The sequence below is a fragment of the Centruroides vittatus genome, unplaced genomic scaffold, assembly GCF_030686945.1.
Source record: "Centruroides vittatus isolate TY-2023 unplaced genomic scaffold, ASM3068694v2 scaffold_1782, whole genome shotgun sequence".
Classification (NCBI taxonomy): Eukaryota; Metazoa; Arthropoda; class Arachnida; order Scorpiones; family Buthidae; genus Centruroides; species Centruroides vittatus.
Genome location: NW_027122685.1, coordinates 135,831 through 150,258, shown reverse-complemented (window position 1 = coordinate 150,258; position 14,428 = coordinate 135,831). Strand labels below are relative to the sequence as shown.

The 14,428-nt window shown below is 37.6% G+C and overlaps 2 protein-coding genes across 2 annotated transcripts in view; one reads left to right on the top strand and one right to left on the bottom strand.

Moving 5' to 3' along the window:
- Positions 1-14,428, top strand: part of LOC136987413 (uncharacterized) — a 272,592-nt gene that overhangs the window by 145,052 nt on the left and 113,112 nt on the right.
- LOC136987410 (uncharacterized) lies at positions 12,101-13,278 on the bottom strand. The gene has a single exon (XM_067285144.1). The coding sequence runs from the start codon at positions 13,224-13,226 to the stop codon at positions 12,450-12,452; it is 777 nt and encodes a 258-aa protein (XP_067141245.1). The 5' UTR covers positions 13,227-13,278; the 3' UTR covers positions 12,101-12,449.

Below are 14,428 nucleotides of genomic sequence, written 5' to 3'. Positions count from 1 at the left end.
ACACAGTTCCCACTTCTTCATCCTTCAAAGCGATGCTTTGTAGCTCTTTAACTACCATAACAGGATCCTTTACCACTAATTTATTATTTTCCATCCGTGAGGAGAGGTACTCTTGTAATCTTTTTTCCAGGAAAAATGTAGGTGCTCTTCGTTTTTCCACAATAGGCCTTATTTCTTTTCCCTCTTTATGTGTTTTGGCGAAGGCAAAGAGTCTAGGGAGCCCTGGTCTAGGGTTCCGGCATTTACGGACAAACGGTAAGATCCTCGCTAGTTTGGTTTCCTCCAGTTTTTTAACCCTTCTATCAATAGCTTGAACTATTTTACTGTTGACCTTCACACATTCCGTTTTTCTGATATATTCCTCTAAGGCTCTATCATATGTTTGTTTCCTCATTATGACAATTTGTTTGCTTTTATCTGCCCTTGCCGCAATCAAATTATTCTCTTTTAACCATCCCTTGGTATACCTGATGTCCTTGCTATAGCTTCCTCCTTTCCATTTATTTTGATTTTTTAACACAGTTTTCCAACGAAAATAGTCCTTCTCCACCGGGTCCAAACCACTAATTCCTCTTTCGATCTCCTGGTAAGACGTTTCCCATATCCCCGCATTCTCCGGGACGAAGTTCGGGCCTTTGTTCAGCAGCTCTTTTACCCTATTGGGTACTTCAATTTGGTCCCATACTACGTACGTTGTAACGTTCTTCCTATTATTTTTTGGAACCTGCTTATAGATAATCCACTTCATTCTCTTAATATAGCGTTTCTTTAAGTTCTTGTAAACCTTATCAGTAAAATGTGCCACTCCTAAGTTCATGTCCATAAGCTTATCAGGCTTTTCATTAAAAACTTTGTTTTCCAAATCAATGAGGTTTCTCAGGACCCCATATTTTTTGTTTTTTGTAAATTTAATGGATTTCTTAAGGCACGCAAAACAAATTCTTAGTTTTAGCGAGCTGCACTCTTTCGGGATGCAGATTCTATAAATGGACATCGGAAAAACTTTGTTCACCATGCATTCTCTTAAAAATTCCAACTTACAATTAGCCTTGACTAGTTTCAACGCCAACTTCCTATATTCTTTATAAAGTTCAGCCGGTGTCGGGGCCATAACTAGCGAGGATCATACCGTTTGTCCGTAAATGCCGGAACCCTAGACCAGGGCTCCCTAGACTCTTTGCCTTCGCCAAAACACATAAAGAGGGAAAAGAAATAAGGCCTATTGTGGAAAAACGAAGAGCACCTACATTTTTCCTGGAAAAAAGATTACAAGAGTACCTCTCCTCACGGATGGAAAATAATAAATTAGTGGTAAAGGATCCTGTTATGGTAGTTAAAGAGCTACAAAGCATCGCTTTGAAGGATGAAGAAGTGGGAACTGTGTTAGATTACGAAAGTTTGTACCCGTCTATTAAGATTGAGTCCTGTGTAGAAGCACTTATGGAGTTCTTGTTCAGAGATAACCCAACGTTAACACAACACAGAGATGAGGTTATAGAAATGGCTAACCTAGTATGTTGCGAATCCTTCTTCGGGTACGAAGAACAAGTATATAAGCAAAAAAGGGGAGTACCGATGGGAAGCCCAATTTCGGGGCTCCTCTGCGAGCTTGTGGTTAGTAAAGTAGAAGAAAAGGTATTGCGGGGCTTCGAAAGGGATATAGTATTCTACAAGAAATATGTAGACGACGTTTTTATAATATGGAGGAACAATCGAGTAATTGCTAACTTTGTAGATAGAATTAACGAGAACGAAGAGGGCCTTAACCTGAAGCTAGAGCAGAAAAGCTCCAGGATAGTACATTTCTTAGACATTAATGTTATATTTAACAAAGGGCATATATCCACCGGCGTTTTCATTAAACCTACACATAGCCCACTATATATCCCTGCAAGCTCTAATGACCCTTATAAATATAAGTTAGCAGCATTTAGAGCATTGGTTAGAAGGGCCTTTATATACTGTGAAAATGTGATAGACCGGGATACAGAGATAGAAAGAATTATACAGATAGCAGGAACATTAGGTTATAGGAGGAAAGTCATTGAGGGAATTATTAGAAAATTTGAGGCCAGTAATGATAAGAACACCAGGCACGGGCCTTACAGATACACGAAATTTACATACAATAAGTATCTGGGAGGGATTATGAAAGAAATAGCAAGAACTAAGGATACAAGGGTGATCTTGAAAAGAGCTCCGAATTTGTATAAAATACTTAGAAACGATAAAGGGTTAGTTAAAAAAGAAGATAAGGCGGGTGTGTATAAGATTCCCTACGAGAACCAGCTATTAGGTATTAATAAAGATTATGTAGGGGTTACTACTAGAAACCTAGGAATAAGGATCAAGGAACATAAATATGATATTAGAAAAGGTTCCAACACGACGGTATTAGCCCAGATGGGGCAGACGGAGGGATCCTTAGTACATTGGAATGAGGCGAAAATCATAAAGCAGGTACACTCCCCAACTTTGGCAAGAGCGGCTGAAAAGATAGAAATTTACAGAAGCAAACTAAGAGATAAATGTATTAACGCAAGGGACGCAGAAGGTCTTCCTTCAGCTTGGAAATATGCAGTTAAAAATTTATAAGAGACACGTGAGTTCTATGGGGAAGTATTTCTGGTTAGGATAGATGGTAGTATATATGGGCACGAGTAAAACGTTTTTACCTTACATTTGTTGTATTTTATTGTATATTTATTTATATTACCACGTTCTTCCTTTTTTTTTTTTTTTTTCTTTTTTTCTTTTTTTGGTTTTATATATTTTTGTATACTTATTTATTTATATTACCATTTTTATTTATTTATGTATATTTATTTATTTTTATTACCATGTTCATCCTCTTTGTTTTATTTTTTGACCGTTACTAATGATTTGAATTTTTTCAAACTATGGTATTCTTTTAATAGAACGATATTGTTTTTTGTTCGAAAGTTAAAAACCTGAAGATGGCTTATTGAATAAGCCGAAAACGTTAGTTAAATTAATAAATTTCTCAGCGAACATTAAAGGTGTTTGATTTTTTTTAATTTAATGATTATTAAAATTAATCTTTCTCGATGACTGTTATAAACAAAACATAACTAAAGTAATTTGATTTGTGTAAAATGTTTTGTAATTTATATAGGTTTTGGTGATGATATAAATTTATAATTTGGCTCTTTAAACTGAGTTTTTTATGTATTTTATTTGAAATGAAGAAGAAAATTTGATAATTTAATTATAATTTAAAATCTTTCAATTAGCTTAGGTATAAGAGTTATGATCTAGTAAATTTTTATAGAGCACTCATATTTATAAAAATATACACAAAGAAAATTACATATTTATCCAATCATTATTAAAAACTAGTATTCAAATAAAAATAAAGTTTTTCTCCCTTTCTGCAGTTTACAACCAAAAAAATTCATAATGTTTTTTTCTTTGTGTTTTGTTCATTCAGTTATAAATAAAGTTATCCACCCAGGTAGAATTGTCCAATAACTGAAAAACTCAACATACAGCTATGTCCCACACAGGTTTGCAAATAATTACAATTGTAGGCCAATTGAAAACCAGGTAATGTCACCCGAGTGCCTTAAAATTGCTATCCCAGTATCCTATGTAAAGGCTTGCAGAAGTTCATTGTATTCAGAGTTTGTAATGTATAGTACCTGTTGTTTGGAGGTCCTCTAATGCAAGAAATGCCTGTACAATGCAGTCAAAAAATTATGCACAGCTGATGGAGTTTGAGAAAAGCTCAATCATTGGATTAAGGAAGGCAGGATGGCTATTTTGCCAAATTGCATGTCTTCTGGATCATTCTGACCAGACTGTGAGAAGGTTTTGGAAGTGGTGAATATATCAGGACACCTATACAGTGGATAGGGTCTAGATGCCCCAGACAGATCACCAAGAAAGATAATAGTTTGTGTGAGACAAGTACTAACAGCAGGGACAGATCTCAACAGGGGCTTCCAATTTTTCTATTTGAACTTCAAAACATTATTTTTAAAAACATTTATGATGGCAAATGTGGTTTATAAGACAATCTGCAATACAATCATCTTGTACACGTTAATAAAAGGTACTTGTAATTAATCAAATATTTTTCATTTTTGACTGAATCTCCCTTTGGGTTCTGGATCTGCCACTGCTAACAGCCACAATGACACCTTGGTCAATCATTCAAAGATAAGTAAAAACAACAGCAGTGATACTACATCGGAGTAAAATAAAAACAAAACATACCACTGAGCCTGTTACCGGTGTGTGTCTTCTAATAAACAGATATTTGCGAGTATTTTATTTTTACAATTAAAAACTTTAACTTCACAGCCCCATCCAAACTTATCCCTGGGTTAAGAGTGACAGAAAATGTACTTTTAAAATTCTGATTTGCAAATATCTTTGGCAAATATTAGGTTTGTTCCACACAGGTCCCTAACTGGTTTAAAACTGGCATGCGCATTGTTCAGTTCTTGGCTGTAGAAGGACATCGTGCATGCCTCATACGGTTTCAAATTTAAATTAGTCAGGGAATTGTGTTGGGTTGTTGTGTGTTTTTATTTACCGTATTTTACGGACTATAAGACGCTACGTACTATAAGACGCACCTTAATTTTTAAGCAATTTAAAAAAAAAAATACCTATAAGACACTACGGACTATAAGACGCATCTGAATTTTGGAGACAATTTTTCGAAGAAAAAAGTGCGTTTTATAGTCCGTAAAATACGGTATTATTATTATTTTTATATATTATTTTTGCAATTAATGTCAACATCGGATTGTTATTAATTATTTTTGGATATGCCACATGTGATTATTGTATTACTTTAATAATTAATATATCATGTACTGTACATGTTTACCTTCTAATAAAAAAAAGATATTTATTTTCTACTCACAGTAAAGAAACTTAATTTTTTTATTTCTAAGTATAACACCCTAATTTTAAAATGTCTGGGTCAGCAATTTTGAAAAGGTAGCAACACTGTTGAGGACACAGAAGTATATTCAGGAAATGCTGCACCCTCATGTTTTGCCTTTCATGTCAGGACTGCAAACAGCCATTTTTCAGCATCATAATGCTCACCAACATACAGCTACAGTTTCCCTGAAAGGCATTGTCTCTATCATATTGTTATACTTATTTGGTCTACCTACTTTCCAGATTTGTTTGTTTATCAAGCATTTGTGGGACCATATGAGAAGCCAGTTTTGGCCAAGTACAAGTGCAAAACATCTGGAAGTAGTTGCAAAATCTGTCACAAAATAATATACAGTGCTTGTATGCTTCCAAACTCGGTTGTATCACCCCAAGTATCCTAATGAAGTTTCATTTGATTCTAGTACCTCCTCTTTTGTGTGTGACTTTTTTGTCAATGAATATATATATTTTTTCTTTACAATTTCTCAAAAATAGATGAATAATGCTTTATTTAAATCAAATAATAAAGTGCTTCTTAGTTATTTTTATGCTAGAATTGTGGTTAAGCCCAGATTGTTTAAGTTGCAACATACCTATAGAAATTTGAATTCCAGACTGAGTAATCTGTCTTTTATCTAGATATTTCTGAATTAATTTAATAATTAAAATTCATAAAAAGTGATGACATTATTTCACAAAATTATTAACTGATTACATTACTAACGTTAGCATAACACAAAAAAAATGCAATGATGCTTTTTATTTAATTTGGATAATAATATTGGATTTTGTAGATTTGTGAATACATGAAATATGTCATTAATATTATATAAAATTAAGGCAAACTAATTTGAAATCTGTATTTGAGTTAACGAATACAAAAAAAATTCTAGTATAGATTCTAATCTCTGTTATACTGAAAGAAAGAATGTGATGTTGATGTGAGAAATCGGATTTCAACATAAACAATTTAACGTCATAACATCAACTTTCACACCTGGGAGTAAATCATTTGTTAAGTTCTCAGCAGTAAAAGTGACCTGACCTACCATCTCGATTTCTCCAAGTCAATATAGCCAGAAACTGCAAGTTTAGGCAGTTGTCGCCCCAGTCCCTCAATGGAATATCAATCCTCATCTAGTGTCTAATTCAGTGCCAACGGATATAACTAGTTCTTGCGGATACTTCAGTTTAACAGATACTTCCCTGTCTATGGGTATGCATTTTGAAGACGAACTCTATCTCAGGAGACTAAGATACACTGCTACACGATCAAGAATGATCAAGAACACCTCCCAGGAACGAGCATCAGACTATTTTTGAACATCATCAGCCCAAGGTATTTATTGCCACACGAATCTCATGTAAACTGTCTCTCTCTCGTGACCGCTTTTGTTTAACAATCCCTTGAAGTTAAGGCCTAAGGAAACTGTAGCGAAATTGTAAAGTGTATCACGTTGTCTTTGAAATTAAATCGTTATTAGTTGTTAACTTGGTATCCGAGTGATTCACTTCCGGTACACTGTCTCTCCACCCATCTCCATCCCAGATCTGATCGCCTGTGCACGCAGCTGCTCGCATGACCAAATCAACAGACTGTCTCAGCTTCCACGTCAATCGGGACACGGTGGTATCAGTCCTGATGAGGCACTAAAGAGATGCCAACCTTCCGGTCACACTGTTGATAATTTTGTAATTAAATTAGTTTAATGTAGTATAATGAATGGCCTAATCTCAGAATGGTTACATTAGAATTGCCTTTAATATTTAGTTTATGAATATATAAACTCCATTTAATATAATTTTTATGAAACATATTTTTTATTAACATATTACAAGAATGTGATATTATATAATTAGTGAAATTATTTTGTAGCACTATGTGACTATGTTTTGTTATTATTAATTTTTTTTCATATGTCTTTAATGTTTTATTTTTTCTGTGTCGTGTTGTACGGTGTCATGTGCACTTTCCCTTTTTTGTCCTGACGTCACCTCTTCTTAGGTGCCATGTGAGAAGCCTTCCGATTGGTCCAGGGATGTGACACATAGAGAAGCCAACTTCTAGAGAGCGGGAAGTATAAATTAGTGAACATTCACAATTTGTCATAGTATAAGTCAGAACTTATACTATGAATTTGTGCTCTCTTGCTTTTTGGATTTTTCGGGAATGCTAGCCAGGTGAGAAGTCAGCAAGGACCTCCAAGCTGAACTGGGAGATCATAATCTAGACAAAGGACTATCTTCTATTTGAGTAGTACAATCCGTTTCCATTGAACCAAAATTAAATTAAGGAATGGCAATGAGGGATATACGTCTTGTGCATTGAATTACATCGAGGTTGCCAATAGAACTATTAGTTTCATGATATTGGTGTTTCAAACACATGTGTCTGTGTCACATTCACAACTAATATATTATTGTGGACCGCTAAGGGCTACCATGTGTCAGTACATTAACTGTAAATGAGGAAAGGGAAGTGTGCATATAGTCTTGAAAATCTGTTAGTTTTAAGTCGTGAATTAGATATATTGTGTAAATCGATCTCACTGTGCTATCCTGCTGTTAGAATAAAGATTTTTGTTTGTTGATTATGTGCACATGTTATTTGTTGATGATTGAGTCCTTGTCACAATACTTTTTTTTGATACTCCATGGATTTCAATCTACAGGAAACACTACAATTTTAACACACAATTATACAGATGCTATACATTTTTTAATGTGGAATTTGACATTTCAACAAGTATTTTTATTTCAAAATTTAGAAAGAATTTACAATTTTTAAACTTACATGAATAAAAGCTGTCACAAAATGCCCATACATCAAATATATAATAATAATACAAACAAAATTTATGTTTCCATTATTCTGAAAGGATCTTTATGAAAAAAAGAAAGGGAAAACTTGAATAATATATCTTCAACTTATGAAAATAAGATTTAAAATAGATTGAAGTGTTGAACAAACTATATTGAATAAACTACATTTAAATACTTTTGTTATGGATTGAGTGATAGTTTATTGAAAGTAAGATAAAAATAGATTTTAAAACAATTTAAAAATTGAATTTATATATATGATTTGTATGCATATATAGATTTATATAAAATATTTTATTACATAGAGAAAGCCCAAAAAATAATTTTTGTTTTTTGAATTTCTTTACATAAAGATTTTAAGAAAATTTTATGGTATAAGATAAAAATCTATTAAAGTTAGATGCATCAATAGTGAGTCTCTGTTTTGACATTTTAAATGATATGACTTCACAAGGAAACAATAGCAATATGACAGTCATTTATTTTCCTGTCATTATCTTGATATTTTTTTTATTATGATGATAAGTAATATCACTGTTTATATTTTTATAAATTTCTTTTGTTTTTAGATATATAAGTTCTACTTGCTTTTGTAGCACAAGTGCACAGATATTATTTTTGTTAAATTTCCCATAATTCTAATACTCCTATCTGAAAAATTGATGTTAGAATCTAAAATTAGCAGACAAACTTGGCTTTAAATTGTAATATTATGATATAACAAACTAATTCAGAAGTACGACAGACATAAAGGATGCTAGGGTGGAATAACAATTGGCACTAGGCCACTCTAAAGTCTCTTTGTCCATCTGTCTGCCCTCTCTGAAATAATTTATTGAAGTCTACTGATCACTATAGGATGGTTTCTTTATAAATTGATTGTTTGCCAAATAATTGTATGTTTTCACTAAACTTTTATCTGCTTATGTATCTGGCTGAAAATTGATTGCTAAATTGTAAAAATTAGCTTCATAATAAAATGTGCACACACCATCAAAGACAAAATGAATGTTCTGTTCCATCTCTGCCCCTACAGGAAATCATAGTCCAATCCTGATGACAAAGTACTATTACTTATTGATATTCCAGATGAAAAAGTTTCAAATGTGTGAATATTTCAATATTGAATATTAAACTAACTTAATCAAATTAAGCTGTTTGTACATAGTGAATAAATAAAAATAGAACTTGCAAGTCAGAGTTGTGACACCTTCAGCCAGTGATACTGTAGTGTTTTTACTGCTATTAATTTTGCTTCTCGTCACTCCGCGCGATTAAAAACGAATGAGACGAACAGTAACAAAACTACGTTTATTTTCTGCTCGCGTAACAGTTACATGACTCGACGATGTGGCTAACAAAAGGCAACTGGCTGACCAAAAGGTCCCACAGGGTGAGTCCGGTCCCGTTCCAGGAAGTAATAACTCTTACCACCTGGGGTTCGTTACGACTGTTAAGATGTGGAGAGTGACGTTCCCCACAGAGTATCCCCCAGTGAGGGACGAGCGATAGAACTGATGTCGAACGAATCGCTTAACGTTACATTATGGTGACTAGTCTTTTAGGAAAATGAACATGACGGCCTGATCTCGTGGTAACAGTTTGATCTTTTTTGGAGGTCGTTTCCAGTTTTTTGTTATTCGCTGTTGCAGATGAAGATGGTGTCTGTGATGGTCTTGATTGGACGGGTTTTATACTAGATTTCTGAAGTGGTTCGTCCTGTAAGATATACGCTGGTTTTACTCTGTCAATTGAGACGGTGGATTTGCGACCTTGGATGTCAATTACTAGTGTTTTGTCGTGTTTTTCTAGCACTTTGTATGGGCCTGAGTAAGGTTGACGAAGAGGAGGTCGGTTTGCGTCGAATCTTAAGAAAATATGTGTACACTCTTTTAGTTCTGGATGAATGAAAATTTTCTCTGTGGAATGAGCGGAAGTTGCTAACGGTTTCAGATTGGCCATGTGGGTTTTTAGTTGGCTGACAAAAGATTCGCAAGAAATTCGTGGGGTGTCGGGGCTAATGATGTCAGCTGGTAATTTTAACGGGGTACCATATAACAGTTCAGCTACTGTTGCGCCTATATCGGCTTTAAGTGCTGAACGAATTCCCAGGAGGACTACCGGAAGGGCGTCGGTCCATTTGGAGGATTCGTGTGCCATTAGCGATGCCTTCAGGTGTCTATGTAATCGTTCTATTAAACCGTTTGATCGGGGATGGTATGCTGCCGAATGGATGCGATTGGTGCCGAGAAGTCTGGTCAGTTCTCGGAAGAGGTTCGATTCGAACTGACGTCCTTGATCGGTGGTGATCGTAGTAGGGCATCCGAATCTTGCGATCCAACCTGAGAAAAAGGCTCGGCATACCGTCTCAGCAGATATGTCGGCAATTGGGATGACCTCTGGCCATCTGGTAAAACGGTCGATCACTGTAAGGCAGTAGTGTTTCCCGTCAGCTGGCGGAAGTGGTCCTATCAGATCCATGTGAAGATGGGAAAATCTTGCTTCCGGAAGTGTAAACTTTCCTATCGGTGTCCAGGCGTGGCGGTGAATTTTCGATTTCTGGCAGGGGATGCAATGTCGTGCCCACTGACGGATGTCCTTCCGCATGCCCGGCCAAACATAACGGCTCGAAATTAGCTTAGTGGTTGCTGTTGCTCCTGGATGAGAAAGTCCATGTAGATGGTCGAAAATGGTTCGTCGGAGATTATGCGGCACGAAGGGGCGAGGTGTTCCGGATGATGTGTCACAGTATAGGTCGATTTCGTTAGGTGGAAAGGATTTCGGCTCTAATTTGAGCGACATAGGATCCTTTAACAATTGATGAAGTTCCGAATCTGTAGCTTGCGTTGTGGCTAGCTCTCGGAAGTCTACAGGAGAAGCAGAGGTGATCGAATCTATCTCGATGCGGGAGAGCGCGTCTGCTATCGTGTTAGCTGTGCCCGGAATATGACGTATATCCGTAGAGAATTGGGATATAAAATCGAGATGCCGCATTTGTCGTGGTGAACATTTATCTGGTTTTTGTTTGAAGGCATATATGAGCGGTTTTTGATCCGTGTAGATCGTGAATTCACGGCCTTCTAGCATGTGGCGAAATCGTTTTATTGATGTGTATATTGCCAATAGTTCTCTGTCGTAAGCTGACCAGTTGCGTTGATTTGGTGCCAGTTTCGCTGAGATAAAGGCGATGGGTTCCCATTTCCTGTTGTATTGCATCAGTGCTCCTCCAACCGCTACGTCTGACGCATCTACCCATATGCATAGTTTAGCTCCGGGTAGTGGATGGTGGAGAAGTGTGGCTTTGGACAGTGCTTCCTTAGCTGATACGAAGGATTGTTCTGCCGCTTCTGACCATTGCAGAGATCGTGATTCTGCTTTCCGAGTGAGTGACGTACGTTTCCCGTTCTTTTTTCCTTCTAGTAGCTGCACTAGCGGGGCGAGGGTGTGCGCCGCTCGAGGGATGCATCTCCTGTAGAAATTTATTACGCCTAAGAATCGTCTAAGTTGAGTGAGAGACGAAGGTTTGGGAAATTCTCGGATGGCTCTGACTCTATCAGGGAGTGGTTCCAGACCCTTTCCCGAGACCTTGAATCCGAGAAATTCGATTAATGGTACGCCGAAGGTGCATTTCGACGGATTTATGGTTAACCCATATTCTTGGAGGCGTTGGAATAAGTCGCGAAGATGCGAGATGTGTTCTTCCTGGGAGCGTGACGCTATTAATATGTCATCGACGAAAGCATATGCAAAGGGGAGTCCTCTGGTTACTTCGTCGATGAACCGTTGAAATGTTGCGGATGCGTTGCACAATCCGAATTGCATCCTGGTACTCTCGAAGAGACCAAACGGTGTCGTTATAGCTGTTTTGTGCACGTGCGGTGGGTAGATGGGTATTTGATGATAGGCCTTGATTAAGTCTATGTGAGAGAAGATTTGTGTTCCGTGCAGTTCCGATGTGAAATCTGCGATGTTTGGAACGCTGTATCTGTCCTTTATGGTTTGTGCGTTTAGAGCACGATAATCTCCCACGGGTCGCCAATCTGAACTGTTTTTCTTGGTGACCATGTGGAGTGGTGATGCGTAATTGCTTTTTGATGTTCGCATATGGCCGAGAGCTATCATCTTATCGAATTCGGCCTTAGCGATTTTAAGCCTATCGGGTGCTAGGCGACGTGGTTTCGCAGTTACGGGCTGACCAACAGTTTCTATGTGATGTACAACGTTGTGTTTTACGGGTTGGTTAGGACGTGGAGGTCTGGTGATCTCAGGAAATTCTTCCAATATCTTATGATATATGGAGTCGTTGGTCGTTATCTTGATAGAGTGGATGGAGGTTTCTAATAATTTGCCTGGAGAGTTTACCTTTGTCTGAACGTCTGTGAGACATTTTCGTCTAAGATTCGGTACCAAATGGAAGTGATACAAGAAATCTGCGCCTATTATTGCTGTTGACACGTTGCCAATAAGGAATTTCCAACGAAAAATTTTCTTTAACCCAAAATCGAGAGTGAGTGTTCGTTGGTCGTAGACATGAATTGCAGTTGTGTTTGCTGCCATCAAGGTCATTTGAGATGCGCGCTTCTTTTGTGACGAGGAGGCTGGAAATATTGATACGTCGGAACCTGTGTCGACGAGAAAGTTTACGTTCGTTCTCTTGTCTAGGATGAACAGGCGACGAGATTGCTCCGGCAAAGTGCATGTCGCCTCTACGCTTCGCCGCTCTCGTTTGTTGGAAAACTACACGGCGGAGTACATTTTTGTGCCTTTGCGCCAAAACGGTTGTGGTACCAGCAGTAGTTGTTGATACTGCGGTGAGTGGAATTGTTGCGATGTCCTGAACTACTGCGGGAGCGTCGAGAAAAATGGTCGCTGCGATCCCGACGTGCCTGCGTTAGTTTATCGATTCGCTTGTTAAGTTTATCTATTTCGACTAGTATTTTGTTGGTTAAGGTATCGGGCTTCTCAGGTTGCGACACTGAAGCTATCGTTGCAGGGGTTACTTCCACCACGCGGTCCGCTACTTCCGCTGCTTTGTCTACGTCGAGTGGGGTAATGGCGGCTAGGATAGATTGGACGGAAGTCGGAAGATGTTGTATGAATAACTCTAGTATAACTGCGTCCGGGATTTGAAAATTTTCCGCCCGACGCTTTAGAACACGTAGTAGTTCGGAAGGTTTGCGGTCTCCTAGCTGTTCTCCGGCCAATAGTTTTCGTAACTCTTGTTGAGACGATTCGCCGGATCGTTTAATAAGTTCCACCTTTATGTGACCGTACGGGTCTGTACGGTCCGGAGAAATAATAATGTCTCTAACCGTTGATGCGACTTCCGGTGGTAAATGAGCCACTACGTAGTTGAACTTTGTGGCACTTTCCGTGATCGGCTTTGGAGATCCTAGAGCAAATGTGCTTTCGCACATGTGGAACCATAAGGCTGGGTCGGAAAAGTTGTACGGAGGGATTTTTACTGCTCCAATCTCGGCCATGATCTGACGATTGAAGTCGTGAACAAGGAAGAACGACGTACCTGATGAAGGTTCCAATGGGTGGATTCGGTAGTTTTCTTAGTTGAATTACGTTATTAGTCCGGGTTCGGGTCACCAATGTTGTGTTTTTACTGCTATTAATTTTGCTTCTCGTCACTCCGCGCGATTAAAAACGAATGAGACGAACAGTAACAAAACTACGTTTATTTTCTGCTCGCGTAACAGTTACATGACTCGACGATGTGGCTAACAAAAGGCAACTGGCTGACCAAAAGGTCCCACAGGGTGAGTCCGGTCCCGTTCCAGGAAGTAATAACTCTTAATCAAATTAAGCTGTTTGTACATAGTGAATAAATAAAAATAGAACTTGCAAGTCAGAGTTGTGACACCTTCAGCCAGTGATACAATGAACATGGTTAGCTCAAAGGTTGCCAAGTATCTCATGCTATTTCTTACAAGTTCTGTTTTTATTTGACCATCCAATGCTAATGATGTGTATCTTACAGTGAAAGCAGATGGTCAGTGGCTGTACTGTATATCTTCACTAAAGTAACAAGTGAATCTGTACTACAGTGTTTTCAAGTTCTTAATTCTTGGCTTGTCTGAAAAATTGATCGCTGAATGTAAAGTTCTTCAGATAAAACTGTTATTTGAAGGACAATTGCATCTATCCAATCTTGCTGTACAGGACAAGGCCTTTTCTAAATATTTTTGCACTTTGAAATGCCAGATTATGAAGTGTAAATGCAAGAAGAATGGCATTTTATATACTTCTAAATTTCATAACTCTTTCACTTGTTGCAATAAATAAAAACGTTAATTAAAAGGTTTCTTTTGTCTTCTTTTAACTTTACATTTCACAACCTCATCTCACAGCAAACAAACATGTGAGATAAGCAGAGGGTCAGCGGTTAATCTTCGCTGACCACTTACTCTGCACGGGTTGGCAAAACCCGATCTCTTTGTCGTTGGATGGCTAGGAGGGCAAAAAGTGATGAGTGGGGAGGTGCGTCGGTAAGTAGACAGGCGGTTTGGATTGATAGGAGACAGGTTAACAAACAAAACATTTATTGGATAACTAGAATAAACTACAAAGGCGGTTACAAACTATCCTACGATAAATTATGAGATTAAATGCGGTTAACATACGCTTGAATGCAAGTATATGCAAGTTTACAGATTCTAACTAAGATGGCTATACG

What these genes read in the sequence shown, in the direction of transcription:
- LOC136987410 (XM_067285144.1), bottom strand. Translation starts at nt 13,226, where the DNA reads ATGGCCGAGATTGGAGCAGTAAAAATCCCTCCGTACAACTTTTCCGAC.